The 20790-nt window shown below is 30.8% G+C and overlaps 2 protein-coding genes across 2 annotated transcripts in view; both read left to right on the forward strand.

Annotated features, from left to right (window-relative positions):
* Positions 1-10135: 10135 nt before the first annotated feature.
* Positions 10136-13502, forward strand: LOC111691980 (alpha-latrotoxin-Lhe1a-like). The gene is made up of 4 exons (XM_023455559.1): positions 10136-10882; positions 11786-12011; positions 12087-12401; positions 13420-13502. The coding sequence occupies exons 1-4, from the start codon at positions 10136-10138 to the stop codon at positions 13500-13502; spliced, it is 1371 nt and encodes a 456-aa protein (XP_023311327.1).
* Positions 13503-19582: 6080 nt separating this feature from the next.
* Positions 19583-20790, forward strand: part of LOC108913899 (balbiani ring protein 3-like) — a 67638-nt gene continuing 66430 nt past the window's right edge. Inside the window, exon 1 of the mRNA XM_018719553.2 lies at positions 19583-19757. The gene's annotated coding sequence lies outside the window, so the exon portion shown is untranslated. The remainder of the gene's footprint in view (positions 19758-20790) is intronic.

Below are 20790 nucleotides of genomic sequence, written 5' to 3' on the forward strand. Positions count from 1 at the left end.
TGTTAAAACTTATTGATGGATGTCTCATAAACAACGCATACATTTTTAGTAATATTTTAAACTCTAATTAACTTTATATCAAAATCTTAGTGACTAATTAGTCATTTCTAACTATAGTCACTAACAGTCACTAAAATTTTAATAGGGTTAATTAGAGTTTAAAATGTTACTAAGGATGTATGCGTTGTTTATGAGACATCCATCGATAAATTTTGACATAAGCCTACTTTGAGAAAAGTTATTTTATACACCGACTTTAATTAAAAGTCTTTTTTCTCGAAAACCGTCCACATTAGGAAGTTCTAACAAGAGTACCTACATTATTTTTAGAAAATAAAATTGTACATTAGAATTTACATTAAAAAAAATTAGAACTTAAAATATAATAGGGATGTAGCATAACTAGCGCCCTCTATGAAATATCGAAAAAATTTCGTAAATATTCTATTTAAAAAATTTTATTTTTCGCTCTGTATCTCGAAAACAAGAGAAGATAGACATATAGTTCATACGACAAAAAATTATTTTTTTTTTGTCGTTCTATCACCCCCTGTATTTACGGGAGGTCTTTCTGAAACAATCTGTATACCTACAGGGTGTTTGGTAAGTAGATGCATTCCGAGCAGGAAGTTATAGTACAAGTGATTTAAGATATATTTCCTTAATATACCATATTCCAAAAGCTCTTAGTTTCCGATCTACAGGGTGTTAAAGTTTTAACAAAAGAATGCAAATTTATAAATATTGCGAAAACCGCTCAGAATATTTCAATGAAATTTTGCAAGCTTTAACAGTTAATAGCAGTTCATGTTTTACGATAAAAATATTGTTTTCAGTTTCACCAGTGGCGTGGGCATAGGCACGTCTCTGGATATTTTTAAAGAAAAAAATGATACGCCACTGATTTTTCTCAAAATAAAAATTATTTTTGAATTTCTTGTTCAATTTGGAAGAGAAAAGGTGTCTCGTCTATTTTTCTTACGACGCACCGTTTTCGAGTAAAAAAATTATAATCGATTTATTGCATGGCGTAATCCGGTTTCAGTAATTTGAAAAATAGCAGAAATTATCCACTCAGCTTTTTTTTGTACCAATTTTATTACAAAAAATATCCAGAGACGTGCTTGTACGTACGCCCCTGGAGAATCTAAGAACAATATTTTTATCGTAAAACATGTATTATTGTTAACTGTCAAAGCCAGTAAAATTTCATTAAAATATTCTGAGCACTTTCCGCAATATTTTTAAATTTGCATTTTTTTAATAAAACTTTGTAGATCGGAAACTAAGCGTTTTCGGAATATGGTATATTAAGGAAATATATCACAAATCACTTGCAAGGAATGCATCGCCTTACCAAATACCCTGTATATTAAGTGAACTGTTCAAATGGTTCGTCACTCATCAAAAACTAACGTCATCCAAGATATGTTTTATCAGTTGTTTCACCGATGAAACTGAATTCGCCTCTGTATCCAAATGAAATAAACGTTTACTGATAACACTGGATATTTCTTTTCAATTAGATTTCATTATCATTGGTCTGGGTTGCACGTTATCACAATTTGCAGTAACAATTATTTTTAAATTTAGTGAATAATTGCTGTGCTTAAATTGGTAATAAAAAGTTCACTACCATTGACATAGTTATCAAATTAATGCTGTAGATATGTCAGGCACCAGCCGTTTAAAAGTAAGTGTTTGTTATTCTATTTTTATATATGTTAGGGTAAGAACCTACGAGTATGTGTTTGCTTCGACAAATTTGTACTAACGAACGTACAAATAAAAACGTGGTCGAAGTTGGCTCCGACACATTGGACGTAGGGAGTAGCTTATAGCGACCAACTTAACCTCATTTCTCAACGAGCTGTATAGCAGCTGTCAGTTTCAATAACGTTAATGACTATATAACTTTATTTTAAAGAATAATCGTGATAACAATAACAAACAATTAAAGGAGAACAAACGCAAATCTTTTTTTAACACTGTGTGGCAGGTACCGACTGATACTCCCACCATTTGTGATAAAACACGTACAGAAGTTCTTGGTGCATTTTCCATTATTTCTTGGACATTTTAATTCTTTAGTCCGCTTTTTAGGTCGGCCGCTTCCTTCTTTTCTTGTTACACTGCCCGTTTCACGAAAAACATTAACACAACGCTGAACTGCACTTTGAAAAATTTTGTACTCAACAACGCCGGGAAATTGATTTTGAAATTCTATGAAACATTCCTCAATAGAATACTTCCATATTCCGTCAATCTTGCGTCCATTTCTAAAGTAGGACTCTATGATAAACACTTTTTGTTCTTGAGAAAACATCATTTTAAACGCTTTTTAAAACGAAAATATTCAAATTGATAGCGGCGACATAGCGCTTTGACAGATGACGTTTAAGTTCATTTGCTATACGCTACGCCCTACGTCCAAATTTTCAGAACCAACTTGACCACGTTTTTATTTGAACGCTCGTTATTAGACTACAAGCCCATCAGAAATTTTCAAGGAGTCATTTGACCCAGTAAGAATTACTTATAAATCAATACTACCACATATAACAATAACAACTTTAGAAACTATGCCGTCAATTCTTGTTGGTATAGGTGAGTACACAGTAAGCTAAACCTGTCCACGGCATTTCTAAAGTATATAGGTTATTTAAAAAAAAAATTAACCTCGACCTAATGCCGTACAGAAATAGCAATACTGGAAGCCAGAAAACATTTTGATTTTCCGACAATTTTTGCCCGAGTTTTGGTGATTTATTACAGTAGGTACGGCATTTACACTGCAAGTTTCGGATCGACACATAGATAAATTTTTAAGCGACGCCGTACGTACTTGCTGATACAGATTTTAATTCTATTTTATAAAATAATGACATTTTTGGCCGTGCCGTACATTTTTCATTAAACATGTGCTTACTATAGGAAAATTAATTTCCCTCTGAGAAGTAGAAATTCACGGTGAAAAATTTTTGCGGCATTAATATATTTCGTTAATACTGACAACAATAATCAACCAAAAAAAATGCCTTACAAAAAAATGGTTCTAAATGGCTTGAAATATATTTTTGCAAATAAGTATTACTTGCAAGAAATGATTTTATTTTTACTACTATTTTCTCCTTAATACAAATTATTTACTACTGTACTTACGGCCTTTCTATAATGAGACTTACAATATCATATAGAAATATTTTTCAGTAATTCCGTACATATTTGTCGATACAGGAGTGAGAAACCCCGGATGCAAACCCCTATTCTGACCTTTATGATTTCCGATCATTGAAAAATGATCGGCATTGTTGCTAAAACATTATTTAAGATGTAAAATAATTTTTAAGTAATATGCCGTTTAGAAACCATAGGTCGGTATAAATATTAATTTTTTTTTTCTACAACAATCTTAAAGTTGTTTTTGTAACAAATGCACTTTTAAATTATTTTTACTAATTTCAAACATACAGGGTGTTACAAAATTCGCGGACACGGACTGTGGGATCATATTAAGCTAGATAAGGTGATAAAAAAGTGTCTATGATTTTTCAATCGGACCAATATTTTTCGAGATATAGCAGTAGAGAGATAGTAGGTACGCAACTCCATACAAGCTGTAGCACAATGTGCTGAAGCATGTTTAGCAGCAGGTGGTGGAAATTTTGAACAATTCGTTTGTCATAATTGTTTATCAAGTGATAAAAAATTGAAAATTTTTATTATTTTTGGATATTTAAAACTGGCGTATCTCGAAAGGTATCGATCTGATTGAAAAATGATAAGAGACATTTTTTTATGACATTATCTAACTTAACATGATCGCGAATTTCGTAACACCCTGTATATTGTATACCAATGGCATACTTCAATTTTTGCATAAATAAATTGTTCAAACAATTGTAAGAGAAGTTGCAAATATGTAAATGCAAAGGTACTGTTACTTCAAAACATATATTTTATACCACTGTTTTAAATGTAAGTATTTATATAGGAATTCTCATGAATATTGAATAAAAATTAATTTTTTATTGTTATATGTATTTATTTAAAAATAATCTTTCTTGCACGTCATTAAATTTCTAAATTTCTCAAAATATTTTCTCGATTCTCTATACACATTTTTTTTAATCTTAAAGACAATGGCATCATAATTTCTACGGTATAAATTTAATTTTTGGACTTATACAGTTTCGGAGAATTGTTCCAACGAATATGTACAGCATAAGAAATATTAAAAGAAAAGCTAAAGTACATATGAAATATAAAAAAACATGTGATGAATTGCACTTGGAAGAATTTAAGAGGTTACGTAGATTAATTAAAGATCAAATCAAATTGGCGTATGAAAATTACTTAATTCAGATCCAGACAGCAATTCCTCACAATGTCCAGCAGTTCTGGTCATTTGTGCATTCAAAAAATAGAAGTAGCAGAATCCCTGGGAGAATGTCTTATGATGATATTATACTAGATCAACCACAAGATATTGTCAGTGCATTTAGTAATTTCTTTAAAAGTGTTTTTACTATCTCTGATGATAGTTTTTGTCCCCAGGAAAGTAATTTTAATATTAACAATATCCATTTTGGGTTAATAACAGAGGTGGAGATTCTTGATGCTGCTAATAAGCTTAAAAATAAATTCACTTCTGGTCCTGATAAGATACCTTCATTCATTGTGAAAGATTGTATACGTGTATTTGTTACTCCACTTTGTTATTTATTTAATCTGGCAGTGAAATGTATTGAGTTCCCTAAACTATGGAAAATAGCTAGAGTATGCCCTATTCTCAAAAACGGTGATAATAGCCTTATTTCTAATTATAGACCAATTTCTATTCTTTCGAATTTTGCAAAATTATTTGAAATTGTCTTATATAACCGCATTTATCTATCTGTACATAATCAATTGTCTCAATCTCAGCATGGCTTCTTAAATAATAGATCAACCATAACGAATTTAACTATATTTGCCCAATTTGCATTTGAAGTTCTTGATAATCAAGGACAGGTGGATGCAGTTTACACTGACTTTGCCAAAGCTTTCGATAGGATTAGTCACACTGTATTATTGAATAAACTAGGTAATTTTGGTTTTGTTGTTCTAGCTCAAAGGTTTATTTCATCTTATTTAAAGCAAAGGGAACAATATGTTGAGTATAATGGCTTTAAATCCCCGGCATATTTAACAACGTCAGGCGTGCCTCAAGGATCTAACCTTGGCCCTTTGCTATTTTTACTCTTCATAAATGATTTGAGTCATGTCCTTGATTGTCATAAACTATTTTTTGCTGATGATTTGAAGATTTATAGAGATATTAATAGTGTTGAGGATTGTATAGAGATACAAAATGACCTTAACAAGTTATTGATATGGTGTAATGAAAATCAATTGTACCTGAATTCTTCTAAGTGTAAAATTGTTTCATATAGCAGAAAGAAATGTATTCTTTATTATGATTACAAATTAGAAAACATTGTTTTGAATCGTGCCGACTCTTATAAGGATCTTGGCATTCTGTTTGACCATGAACTATCATTCAACCAACATATTTCCTTGAAAATCGGTGAAGCAATGAAAATGTATGGATTTATAGTTAGAAATTGTAGAACGTTTACTAACATTGATGCTTTGAAAATACTATACTACTCTTATGTGCGTTCCAAACTTGAGTATGGTTATGTGATTTGGTATCCATTCTATAGATGTTACAAAGTTGATATTGAATCGATCCAAAGGAAATTTTTGAAATATCTAGTATATAAAATTGATGGTGTTTATCCTGAAAGAGGTGTAGCTTATAGCCTGTTAAAAAATAGGTTCAATTTAATTAGTCTAAATTTAAGGCACAAATGTGCTACACTTTCTATTTTATACAAACTCTTACATGGCCAAATAGATTGCTGTGATCTATTGAGTCAATTAAATTTTGCTGTGCCTAGGTCATCGATTAGACATACTGTGACTTTTTATTGTTGTGCACCCAAGACAAACTTGCTATTTAAATCGCCCATTTTTGTGATGTGTAATAATTACAATAGACTTAGTCACCTCTGTGATATTAATGCATGTACACTGAGGGAACTTATACAAGTAGCTGTTCGGAATTTGAATGATGATGTTTTACCTTAATTTATAACCCATATATGTATTCATAATTGGTTTAAATTATGACTTGGATTATATATTTTCTTTCTTTTTTAGACATTCTGCTTTGATAAATTTAACTCCGTTTTTTTTTATTTTTTATTTATTTTTACTTCTGTATTTGCCCTGTAAATGGAATCTCTGTTGGGCAATAAAGCAATTATTATTATTATTATTATTATTATTATTATTTGTCAACTGTAAAATAAAGGTCGAACGCAGTGCATTATTATTGCAAAAAGTGGTAGATGTTGATAAAATTTATGGAAAAGACAGTCAATCTTAAAATTGTTGCTCTAGATCTAGATAATATCGTAGATATAGGTTCGAATTGATCCAAAGAAACGTATCGAAAAAGAAAAAAAATCAAAGAATTGAAATTAAGTGGCTCTTTACAACTAACAAAGTAAGATGTACAAAACAGCGTTATAAATAAAATGTCCCAGGATCAGGCAAAAGCTGCTCGGAAATTTGCTCTTTTTGCATCCATCGGTTTTTGCAGTGCCTTTCGAAAACCAATTTTTCTGCGTTGGACCTTTATTTCACAGTTAACAAATTGGTGAAATATGACTTCAGGTATCTTAAATTGTAGGTACTTTAATTGCCTGCAACATAAAATAACTAATTTTCCGATAGGTTGTTTAGATTTTCATGGACAGTAAAAAAAATTTAAAAACACGTAATTTTGTCGCTTATTTTCTATTTTTTAACTTCTTTCGAGTTAGTTTTTTTGATATTATCATTATTATCTACATACCCCATCATAAAGTGTAATAAAATATATACTAATAACTTTTTTACGTTCAAAATTTAATTCGACTGAAGTGTACAGCAGGCAGCATTATTACATTAAAAATATGTGCATCTCTTACTTTTAAAATCATTAAAATGTTAGTCCAGTGCATCATGAAGATATTTTGTAGTTTCCGTTAACGATTTGTTCGTTATTTTGAAATTCATCAGAGTTTGAATAACTTATTTTTGTTTTATTTTTGTTATTATTTGCAAGTTACACAAAAATACTCCAGATATAAATTGATTACTCAAGTAATTTACTTTTCACCGATATTTAAATTTTAAACAAATACCTTTCAAGTTGATAATAGCATTATATGAGGGATTCGATGTCTACCTAAAAGGTGACAAATTCATCGGTTTTGTCCCTGTGACCGTCTCTGCCGCCACTTCCCTATGTGTAACTCTGAGTACACCTCTTCTTTACGTCTTTACCTGAAGAAATAACAGCTTAATTAATATCTAATAGACTTAAATTAGAATCTACCAAATATTTTAAAACAATTTTACCATACACCAATAACTTTTTCAGGGCTATTAATATTACTACTATAGTCTTTTAAATGGAAGATGCACTTCTGAATAAGTTTTAGGTCTGTAACATTTACTGATTTCGACTTTTACAGTCATAAAAGTTAAGAATAAAATAATAATTTAATAAATTCGAATGGAAAGATTGATAGTGATACTAAAACTACAAATAGAATTTATATCAATGNGAGTTAAAATTAATTGTTTATTATTATATTTATTTAAAAATAATACTTTCTTGCACGTTATTAAATTTCTAAATTTCTCAAAATATTTTCTCGATTCTCTATACACAATTTTTTTTAATCTTAAAGATAATGCCATAATTTCGACGGTATAAATTAAATTTCTCTTGAAATTAGGATAAAACTCATTTAACTTAAAACTTATGCAGTGTCGGAGAATTGTTCCAACAAATATGTACGGTATTGCAATTTTCATTCTTTATATTATATTTGATGGTGAAAATTTGTAAATGTCGTATAGTTATTAATGGCCTAAAAATGTAGTAAAAATTTAAGGAAAAATATTATCAATTATGTAAAATTCACTAGTTAAAAATGTACGGTATTGTTTTTTTTACTTATGAAAAGTCAATTACAGCCATAATATTTTGAATGTAACCTTTTTAGTTTATAATAAGGAATTTTCAAAATTTATTTAATTGTTTTTTTTTAATTTGTACTATTAATTATAACCGGCCATGATTTAGTACGATAGTTTTTGGTTATATTTTATCAAAAAAGTGGTTGCCGTACAGAAATTAAATCCCAGTTCAAAGTCCAAATATTTCCTGGCTGCCGGTATTGCTATTTTTGTACGGCATTAGACCTTTAGGCATTTTTTCTTTCTTTCTAATATTAACTGATTTCAGAGATCAAAAAAGAGGATTGAATCAGGAATACATGGGAAGGAATACGAAAGGAAGGTGCTTGCTTTAGTCGCTTTAAAATGCTTTTTAGACGAAGATATAAAGGATTTCTGGATTCTTTCTAATACACGGGAAGTCGACAAATTCGACGACATAATTCTTTTAACGGAACACTGCAATGGAAAGGAAAATTTGTTTATGATGCAAATAAAACACAAAGATGAGGAAAAAATACGTCCCGTAGTAGCAGAAAAACTAGACGGAACTGACAAAAGTCTGGGCTTGAAGTTGTATGAAGAAGCCTTTTTCAAAATCATGCAAAATAAAAATTTTTTTGACATGCACGAAATTTCCAGCGAAACGGAAATCTTTTTCATACTCTTTAACAATTGTACGGTCAACCAAGAGATAGTAAGTGAAAATATAGGTTTTTGTTCTAAAAAACCAGAAAGGTTTATTAACACTTCATTAAACCAAGAAAGCGTATTAAAAATTACCAATAAATGTGGAAAATATGACCAAAACTTTTTAGACCAATTTTACTTTTACACAGAACAATTAGATGCTGAGTCAATAGATAATGAAATTGGAAGTTTACTAGGAGTAAATGATGAGACCGTAGAAGTTATTGTAAATTTTTTTCTCGCTTGGGATAAAAAGGATGGTTATTATGTTAACAAACTTTACAAAGTTAATGTTAAAGTGAAATTGCTGGATATACTTTTTGGGGACTTTGTTCCACCCCGTTCTCTTGAAAAGATTGATGAATCAATTTTAAACAATATAGTCTGTAAATTCGATGCGACAGTGATTGCCCAAGAAACTTCTTCAGTGTTGATGTGGAACGAAATTTTTCATGAAATACAAAATTTTTACAGCGATTTATCAATGGAATTTAAAGATTGGGATCAGCTTGCACCCCAACATGTAGAAGAAAAGTTATCTTCGCACGTCATAAACAGTGAGGCTTTTGCAGTATATCGTGGACGTACCACTATTCGACTCCTGTATATATCTATGGTTATTCAACGGAAAGTGCCTTTTTTCATTACAACCTCTAACAAATTATTTGCTAGTTTCATAAAGAAAATATTACTTGCGCTTAATATATATTCTGTTATTTTCAATGCCGATAAACAAAGACTCGCCTTTCTTGACACAATAAAAGTATTTCAAAACTTTAGAGACATGGAGGAAGAATTATACTTTAACCATTCAAGAAAACTGATGATTTCATTGCAGGACAAAACTGCTATTGATTTATATGGTTTAATAAAAAACTGCAGCACCATTAAACAGGAAATATCAGTTGATAGCTATATTGATTTATTAACTAAAAAATGTGTAATTGGCAAAGTGAATGATTTGCCAATATACTACATAAACCGCCACATAAATGTTCCAGTAATAAATAGCAAGGTTTTTAATGAGGATGAATATATATTTTTTATATACAGTTTTCCTTCGAAAGCAAAAATAAAAAACCATAGATGTATAGACGTCATTCACCTCATTCAATCCTATGATGAGTTGTACGAAAAACCTCATCACATTATTAAAACTTCAACTGAATATGATATGGCGTTAACAAATTTGTTAGAACGTCTCTTCTCTAATCGTACATACTTCATACTTAAGTATATAAAACATGATTGTTTTCTGTTAATGCAGACTAATGCTTCAATCGAAATTCTAAGACCATATTTAACATGCCATCTTGCAAAAGACACAGACATTATGAACATCTACAAAAAATGTAATATAAATATAATCTGTAATAACGCCGGTATGGGAAAATCCACATTTCTGAGTTTTATAAATTCGGAGTTACTATCGAACCAGTGGGTCATTCACATGGATCTAAAAAAATATAGTGCCAGAGTCAAGAACCTTAAAACAGTAGAGGATCTCATTGACTTCTCCTACAATTGTCAAACTGATGACCTAAGTGAATCTTTCCATACTTTTCTTAAACCACTTTATAAGCACCTGAAGGAACAAATCATATGGTTGATAGACGACTACGAAGAAGTAAGCGAGCCAGGTTTATTGGATCTATTTAAATTAGCAAGTAAAGAGGGATTTAATATTTGGATTGTAGCTAGACCCTACTTAAAAGTGGAGTTTGAAAGCTTTTTCGGAGTATTTTCCATGCAACTTGCTGAATTTGATAAGACAGATCAAACAAAATTTGTCCAGAAGTACCTAACACATAAGAATAAAAATGAAAATGACATTAAAGTTATTATGACGGCAATAGAAACCATAAGGCATTTGCTCGAGGATTCTTTTATAGGTACGTGCCAACAAATCATGATGTTAACGGAAATATTTTTGAATCCGGAGAACAATTTGAAAGAACATAAGTGGCACGTTCACGACATATTCGAAAAGTTTATAAATTTAAAAGTCGATAATGATTACGGAGTACGGAAAGAATGGTATATCAGAACTATATCTAAACTGGCTCTGAAGGTATTCTTTAAGGATGATGCTTTAAAAAATGTCTTCGACATGGAAGAATTTAACGAAGATGTACGTATTTTTAGAAATGATTATCCCAAAGATTTCTTTATCACAGGATTTGTAGAAAATCATATACCAATTTTTAGTCATATGACGTATGCTGAATTTCTAGCCGCGCGTTGGATATTACATACAGTGAAGAAGCAGTTAAGTGGATGCACGCCTTTTAATATAACCAACATTTTTCGAATGTTGTTTTTGAAAGAGCTAACTACAATCCGATTGTTTATCGACAACATGGTAACAAAAAAATTACCACTACATTCCGCCATCGTTAACAAAGAAGATGGTAAAGTCATGAAATTAATTGATGAAATAAGTAATTTTTCCCAAACAGATTTCTTGGGGAGATCCATCTTCCATCTATTGTCTTCTTATGGAAGTTCTTTTGATACTGGAATTACTACAGATGCTGACAAGTTGAGAAATTTAGATGAACATTCTGAAATAACGCGGGAAGGGGGAAATATCTTGTTGATGCCCTTAGAACTTGTCAAACCACCCAATGAATCAAATAAAAAAATAATTCGACAAATATCAAAAAACTATTTTTTAGAATGTGTAATAGGCATTTTGGAAAAAGATACTTTACTTGAAATGGACTCTGTTGACTACGCAATGCTGTCAGGGTCACTACTAGAACTAGATACGCTATTACATATAAGAAATGAGGTAGCAAATTCATCACTATCACTATCGAGAAATATCAAGCTTCATTTGTTGTTTCATAGTATAAAGAATAGATACAACAATATACTTTTTACATTGGATGTAAAAGGTTTAAATAACGTAAAGGTAAAATTTTTGATATCATTTAATAATTGTTTACGTTACATAACCAGCCATTCTGATTAATATTGAAAAACTTTTGCAATCATTCCTCTTTGCATTATTATTCATTTATAATTTCAGATTGGATGTTCTAAAATGAGTTTTCTCCACTTGGCAGTTACTTCGGGAAACCTAGAGGCTATAATGAAATTAACGAAAATCCACTGTTTCAATGACTGGGGAGTAGATAGTGAAGGAAACACTCCTTTACACATTGCATGTAACAAAAACGATGACAACATCCTAGAATACTTCTTTAACCAAGCAGACCTTGACGTAGATGTCCTAAACAAAAAGAATTTGCAAGGTCAGAGTCATTTGTATTTCCTTGCACGTCGAGGCCAAGAAAAATGGGTAAGAGAGGTTATTCAAAATTTTCCAGGTCTTCACATCGACTCTGAATGTTGTAATGGTAACACCCCCTTTGTCATAAGTGTTATATTCAAGAAAATCGACGTTGCTAGAGTGCTACAATCTAATGGTGCTAACACTGATCATTATAATAGTAACAATAAGTCTGCTTTGCACTTTGCAGCATCAAAGGGATTCTTGAATTGTGTAAAACAGTTAATAGATTGGAAAGTCACTGTGAACTGCAGTGACGATTATGGAAAGACGCCACTGATGAAAGCTAGTAGTTGGGGTCATATAAACATTGTCAAATTGCTGTTAGCTAACAGTGCCAAAATAGACGAACGTGATTGTAACCAGTGGACTGCCTTGCATCATGCAGTTAGAAGGAACAATGTTGGAATTATTCGTTTATTACTAAAACATAAAGCAGATGTCAATTGTGTCAATAAGAAAGGAGAATCACCTATAATTATTGCCTGCAAGCGTGACTTACCAAAAGCACTAGAAGCAATTGTTTCTTGTGGACAGAAAATTGATGATTTAGTACATGTATTTAATATGTCTATTCTAGAAAACAAAAAAAAATGTATGGATATACTCTTTCAAGTGGTGATATGAAAGATATATAGTTTTCAATTTATATCTGCGAGAAAAGCAAATAAACATTTCATATACACCGTGTCCACCTAGTGAGCGTAAGTCCAATATCTAGGTTAATAAAAGATATAACTTAATTTTTTCTACAAAGTTGCCTACTTTTCCGAGCTACACAAAATGAAAATATATTTGCATATACAGGGTGTTCAGTTTTTCCTGGGCAGGTACCAACTTAATTTTTTTTTAATGGAAACCTATATTTTTTATGGCATTATCGAATTCTACGTGAAAAATTAACGGAACTTTGTGTTATGATCCCTATTAAAATATTGATAGTTTTCGAGGTAATCGACTTTTCATTTTTTTTTTCTTATGTTTCGTCTAGTAGTTGACATAATTATGATTGTATGACAGCTAGAAATTATTTTTTTTCAGGAACTGTAGAGTGAAGATGGCTCTTTCAAAAAACGTATAAAAAGTTGACGTGCGATATACAGGGGGAAAAAAATCGTGCCAAACCTGATAATTTAAAATTTGAAAAATCTCGCCTTTTTCAAATAGAACACCCTGTGTTTTATGATTTCATTAGATGCCTTTCTGTAAACCCTACAATTTCTTAATAGCTTTCCCTATACCTAAGTTGCGTAGTTTTTGCAAAAAAAAAACATTTTTATGTAAAATACCGGATTTGCGCCCGTTCCTTTGGCTGTAATGTAATTATTTTATTGTTATTATACTTTTCCTATTACCTATTTATCTTTCAGGTTCGAGAACACCTAAATCACGTATATCCAAACCAGTGATTAGGTCGTGGTGGTCCAGTTCCTTGGCCCTCACGTTCGCCTGACTTAAATAGTCTGAACTTTTTTTTGTGGGGTTATATCAAGGAGCGAGTATACGAAGTACCACCATTCAAAACGAGTTTCTAACTATAACGCCTCAAATGTTAAGAAATGTCCACATTCATTTTCATCGTAGATCAATACTTTGTGTAGAGAACAACGGTGCACAGTTTAAACATTTATTTTAGGTTAGCTTGCGACTATGAGTATTCTTTTTACAAAATTCTATTCATTCAAATTTTTTAATCTCCAATTTCACTGCGGTAACGTAACAATGCTTGATTTTCAATATGATACAGATGAAACTTCTTCAATATTTTATTTGTCAAGCTTTTGAAAACTCCAAGGTTACTACTAATTTCGTGGCACTAATATTTGGATTTTCAACAGCAGACGCCACAACTTTAAACTAAATATTATTATCGTTGTTACTTTCATGTCTCCTGGTAGTTTGCTCATAATTCGCATTTGCTGTTCATTCAAACCTTTCCTTCACATTTTCAAAACAGTGAGAATCTCTGTAAATTTGGATTATTTGCTTTGTAAATACGTGCTGCTAGTAAACATTTCCCATATTTTGGCTAATTCTTAATCACTTATGGTTTTTTGATTTTATTTACAAATAAATGTTAACTTTCCTTAAAGACTTATTCATTAAACTCAAATATCTAAATTTTTCAGTTATTAATTTTTATTTTAAATAGTGTAGCTAGACAACTAATAAATTTAATAAAAATAAATATACGGGCGCAAATCCGGTATTTTAGGTACATAAAGATGGATCTTTTGCAAAAACTACGCAACTTAGGTATATGGAAAGCTATTAAAATTGTAGGGTCTACAGAAAGGCATCTAATGAAATCATAAAACACAGGGCGTTCTATTTGAAAAAGTCGAGATTTTTCAAATTTTAAATTAACAGGTTTGGCACGATTTTTTTTGCCCCCTGTATATCGCAGGTCAACTTTTGATACGTTTTTTGAAAGAGCCATCTTCACTCTATAGTTCCTGAAAAAAAAAAATTTCTAGCTGTCATACAATCATAATTATGTCAACTACTAGAAGTGACGAAACATAAGAAAGAAAATGAAAAGTCGATTATTTCGAAAACTATCAATATTTAATAGGGATCATAACACAATGTCCCATTAATTTTTCACGAAGAATTCGATAATGCCATAAAAAATATAGGTTTCCATTTAAAAAAATTAAGTTGATACCTGTCCAGGAAAAACTGAACATCCTGTATATGCAAATATATTTTCATTTTGTGCAGCTCGAGAAAGTAGGTAACTCTGTAGAAAAAAAATTTAGTTATATATTTTATTAACGTAGATATTGGACTTACGCACACTAGGTGGACACGGTGTATATTTTCATTACACTCAAACGAATGTTAAATGTGAGGAGAAAAATTTTAAATATTCTATTTTAGTTAAGAGTACAGCTCTAATATTAAGAAACAGTGTAAATTAAAAAAAAAAGTAATAAACAATTATTTAGTAAGATATTATATCCAATAATTATTAATTAGATAATTTGTGAGATACCCACTCTATTTTATTTTATTGTATTAAAAACTCAATTAGATTTCTTTAGTATTGAGTATACTTACTATTTACAAATTTCCTCATATGTATATTGATCTTTCTTTACCTAAACCGACTGTCAATTTAATATTTATGTAAGATGTGTTGCCTATACTATACTAAACTATATAGTATGCACCCACAGACCACCTAGACTGGCCGTATCTCATTCCAATGCACGGGTACCAGTGAATGCAAAATCCGGGGAAGTGGAGTGCGGAAGGCAATCTGATCGCGCGCATCTTTAAGCAGATCCGGATTAAGTAATATTTTTATTACATATTAAACATTATATTGCATCTTATGACAAATATTCAATTTTAAGTTTGTAATTCAGAAAATAGTATATTTTAGTGTCATATTAAATCAAACTACAAAATAATTTAAATATATTTATTTTCCTCTAAATAATATTAATTTATTTAATATTTGTCTTTTCGTAGATTTTACCGAATTAAATAATTTGATTTATTCGTACATCGATATACTTTTCACATTCAGCCCTTACAAGTTCTATTAAATGATTATAATTGTTAGGCAAATTATCAAATTGATGTTCATGCAAATTTTCAAATATGTTCACATTCAGAAAGTTTTTTAATACATGATAAACAACTTTATTTTTCTGTAGCCTAGGTGTTCTGCTTTCATAATTATTTAAAAATTTTATTAATTTTTCTGTTTCTTAGCATATTACTACGACATCTCGAGATGGATACGTCAAACAACCACGATCTTTAATAAAAATTAATTGACTGTACGAATACTGAATCTGAAATTAGTTTTGTTTGCATTTTTTTTTTAATTGAAAAAAATATATAATTAATTTTCAGCTATATCGAAATGACGGGAATTGGTAAAATTTCATAAAAATTTAAGACTCTTAAAGTAAATAATGACTAAAAATATTTTACAGTAATTCATTCGTTATTTTATAATAACAATACCACGTTAATCACTACACTATGTGGGGAACAAAATTATAAAGCTAACCCTAGAAACTTGTGACGTTAACCGAAAAATGGCGTACATATTTACCTTTTATATATTCCTTTTTTTTACTTACCTAAAGAAGGAAACTTTTCGCCTCTCTTCACCAACTCGATCACTTCTATTTATACAATGTTTTACAATACACTTGCCCATGATAAAACGTCTAATTATCGAAATCACAGCGATGCGTACACGTCAAATGCTAGGACACGACTGAACGCTGGGCTCCAAATCAGGCTCCAAAGTCGCTCTATAAGCCAGTCTAGGTGGTCTATGTATGCATCTCATCTAACATATCTTATTGTTAGATTTCCAATAATGTATTTTCGCAATGTTGTTTTTGTCTGATTCCATAATTAGATATATCATACGATTTTTTTCGATATCAAAAATTATGGTAGGTACGCAAAAGATTTCTAAAGTCGTAAACATGATTCTTGACTCATGATAAAGATTAGTTATTTCACGCAATATCAGTACTCTTGTCTGTGGGTTAGATATTCTTTGCCTATTTAGATTTCTGATATCGAATATGATTTGACTTTGTTTCGTAACATTTTTTAGATTTTTTTTGTATTTGAATAATCTTTGTAGGGATTCACCTAACAGCGTGTAGGCGTCTGGTATTTATGAACAGCTCAAGTGGCTAGTTGACGCTCATTGGTTTTGTTTACGTTACAAATTCCATACAGTTCCCTTTACCTAAACTGTGAGGTGAAAATAATGGTAATAGGAGTATTCTCACTGAGCATACCTATTTATTAGAAATACTAGGTTAACTCCTGAGTTTTCTTTCTGGGCATTCATAGGATCATAGGTATCTAGTATTAATAATCTTATACTGAAAGTTTTATCACTGAGTATATTGAATACTGCTATTATATATGGTCTTGAAAATAATTGTTAGTTAGTATCGTTTCATAAATTTACGTTGCCGATTTTAATGAGAAGTATTTATTTTTATTAAGAAGAAATAATTAACTCTCCTTTGCATAGATTAGTAAAGTCATATTTCGAGATATACCTTGTATGTCATTCGAGTAACAATAAGGTTCGTTATAGAAAGAATTATTATGTGTTAGTAACTGTTGATGAATTGGTAATCTGCACAGTTGATTGGCCAGTTACTAGTAATATTTAATGACATTTATCGACTCGTCAGTACTGACAGTGTAGACATCCGTGGATACTGTTTTTGTGTACGTTTTGTGATGTGTTTGTAATGGTACTCGAATGAGCTGCATCGTGAGTTCGCCCTTTGCATGCATTAACATCCGGTGGTGGTGGGTTAGTCGGGAGGGTGTCCTGAGGCTAATCGGAGCCACAAGACATTGCAGACCTAGAGTTGACACCGGGAAGGGTGCCAATAACAGTATGAAAATGTTTAGATCTGTTTAGATGATTAATATACTGGGTGTCCCATTTTAAAAAATACACGTGAATATCTCTTCAAGTTAAGGGCTTAATGAAAAAATTTTTCAAATAAAAGTTGTAGGGTTTTGAGAGGGGCATCTAATGGTGACCTTGACCATAACCTTGAAGGACATTTCAAGGTCAAGTTGATTTTTTCAAACGGAAACACATTTTTGACACCAGATAAGAAAAGAGCAGAAAATTTTCATACGACTACGACCTTGACCATGACCTTCAAGGTCATTTGAAGGTCATTTTAGTTTTTGTTAGAAAATTTTATTTTTGAGACTAGAAATGAGAAGAGCGGGCCATTTCACGTCCATTTATGACATTGACCTTGACCTTCACGGTCATTTCAAGGTCAAGTTAATTTTTGAAATAGAAACCGGTATCTTTCAGACCAAAATAGAAAGTGCGGAGAATTTTGATTCCGGATATAACCTTGATCATGACCTTAACTTTCAAAAGTGATTTGAAGGTCGTTCTAGTATTTTGCAGGCAAAACTTTAACCTTGTTCATATTTTTCTTTTTGATATGTGGGGCTCGCCATAATTTTCCAGAATACCCATTAACCCTTTGCGGCATGCATTTTTTATTCAAATGTTTTTGAACTCAGACTAGCTCAGAATTTAATAATAGTTAAATCCGATACGGCGGATCCAATATGTCGTATAATCGTCTCGACCTTGAGTTTTAACGTAGGTTGAAGCATTTTCAATCCATATAAATATTAAAAATGTTTACCAAAAATTGATCGGCCATATTGGATTTGAATATTTTCAAATTTTGACTTCATATTTTGCAACAAAAAAACTAAAATCACCTTCAAATGACCTTCAAATGCCCTTGAAGGTCACGGTAAAGGTCATAGTTGGATGTAAACTTTTCTGCTCTTTTCATTTCTGGTGTCAAAAATATGTTTCCATTTGAAAAAATCAACTTGACCTTGAAATGACCTAGAAGGTCATGGTCAAGGTCACCATTAGATGTCCCCCTCAAAACCCTACAACTTTTATTTGAAAAATTTTTTCATTAAGCCCTTAACTTACGAGATATTGACGTGTATTTTTTAAAATGAGACACCCGGTATAAAAGAGTTTGGTGAAAAGTAGTATCGCAGTTGCTTATTGATTGTACAATAATCATTGACACATCTATTAACAAGATAATAGGGTGCTCAGGTGTGTTTTCAAAAATAGGTCATGTAGGATATTTGTCTGAGGTATTTACATTTTTCTTTAGTTACACATATATTTACGCCCTCAAGACAGATAACAAATATTCATGTTGTTAACGTAATAATCAACAACCGATTTCCACCCTTCGCACCCTTTTCAACCCTTTTGTTCTTCTTACGAAAAACTCCAATCTTACAATACAAAACAAATAATAAAATATATATATATTTAATTATCATCTAATGATTTGATACATTTTTTAGAAAAGCATTTTTAATTAATTTAAATTAGCTTAATACCTTCAAAAATAGACTAAAAATAACATATGATGTTTAGGATTAAACAGTCAGCGAAACAGTTTTAATATGACAGAATGAAAGATTCAATAAAATATTTCGTCTAAGGCTAAGTACTTTTTATTCTACTATTAGTTCCTTCAACTTTTAATATTTACAGCAAACAAGGACACAATATCATAGAATAATTTGAAGCACATATTTCACCATTCAAGAAAATAATCTGGGTCTCTTTTAACAGAACCTATCTACTATTTTCAATCTCGAAAATTTTGGCCGAACGCCATTAAATTATATGACCGCTTTTATACAATACATTCATACAATCATGTAAAGCTACAAATATTATCGTAGGAAGTTGAGAATTAAGTACATGTTCCATACCTAACAAGCACGTTAATCCGATTTTATTCTAAGTAGAATAGTAATGATCTCGGATAATTCTCAAGATTACAAGCAAAATTTCTAATCCACCTCCTTCTGCTGAATTCGACGGCGAACTCTGAGAAGAGGACTCCCGGATGCAGGCACTTGGTGGTAAGCCTCGTGACGCGGGTCTACTCTCACCGAGAGTTTGGGAATACCTCTTTCGAAAGTCGGTCAGTGTGCTCTGAACCTCTGGGGCTCACGAAGCTGTTCAGTCTGACTGTGTCCGCCACAGTCTCCGATATATTTTCGAGTCGCGTGTTCAACTGTCACTAGTTGAAAACAACTCCTAGTGCTTACTACCGATCATCATAGTGATTTTATCTATCTTGGCTTAGGTTCTTCTATTTCTGGATCGAATTATGTAAGTACATTTTGGTATATTTCCAAAAAAGCAAATTGATAGACCGGCTTTGAAAAATTAAACACGGAAAACAGTTTTAAATTAATTTTCTTTACTAAGACATAAATAAAACTTTAGCCACTTTATAAAGATAATTTGAATTGTCTGGAAAAAATTTCCGATATTGAAAAAAATCCAACTTTGTTTGTATTTACGAAATTTACGTCTAAGTATTCCCAATGCATGGTTGTTGTTAAAAAAAAATTCTGTACTGTTTCAACAAATAAATTACAGAAATCTCCAAAAAGTTGGTTTCATTGCAATAACTAAATATTTAGCCTAAGCTAAATATAGAATATAAGAATCTGTCAGGCAAACAAAAATGAACAATGTGTTATTAGAAAGATACCTAATTAAAAAAATTTATAGGCATAGTTTTTATATTATTTTTTATATCAAACATTCTCTTCTGTTCTCAGTTACGTACCATAACTATAATGGCAAATATAATTAAATAATACTAGAATATTTAGAATTAAAATGTAGTAATTGGATACGTGTAATTTATATAATTTTGTATATCAATATTACAACTCTGCTACTTAATGCTATTTGTTACACTCGGCGCGATTAAATTTTTCAATGTACAAATTTTTGAAAAATTATAGATTATACAAAAATAATATCTCATACATAATAAAACATTTCCGTAACAGTAATTAAGGTATCAAGGGTGTTATAAGGATAATAAGATACCGAGGAAGGCGATTAACACTATAAAATTATTTGATAATTGAACAATACTGTATAAATTAACGTCCAGATGCTTAAGTATAAATTTAAAATATAAATAATATATATCTAAATAGTTTCAAAATATCGAAAAACACTGTAGTTGTCACCCCCTTTCAATCGATTATATCTTCCTTTATTTTCAAAAACAGTTTTTATACAATACCTAGTCTTATTTTGTGATGTACTATCCTGAAAACATTTTAAGAAATTTAGCACAATCCAAATCAATGACGAGAATCAAATACCAGTGTCCACACAA

The sequence above is a fragment of the Anoplophora glabripennis genome, unplaced genomic scaffold (assembly GCF_000390285.2).
Source record: "Anoplophora glabripennis isolate ALB-LARVAE unplaced genomic scaffold, Agla_2.0 scaffold775, whole genome shotgun sequence".
Classification (NCBI taxonomy): Eukaryota; Metazoa; Arthropoda; class Insecta; order Coleoptera; family Cerambycidae; genus Anoplophora; species Anoplophora glabripennis.

Coding starts and splice junctions, on each gene's coding strand:
- LOC111691980 (XM_023455559.1), top strand. CDS start 10,136: ATGGGAAAATCCACATTTCTGAGTTTTATAAATTCGGAGTTACTATCG. Junction 10,883..11,785: donor TGGAAGAATTTAACGAAGAT/GTACGTATTTTT, acceptor TTATAATTTCAG/ATTGGATGTTCTAAAATGAG. Junction 12,012..12,086: donor AAACAAAAAGAATTTGCAAG/GTCAGAGTCATT, acceptor AAAATTTTCCAG/GTCTTCACATCGACTCTGAA.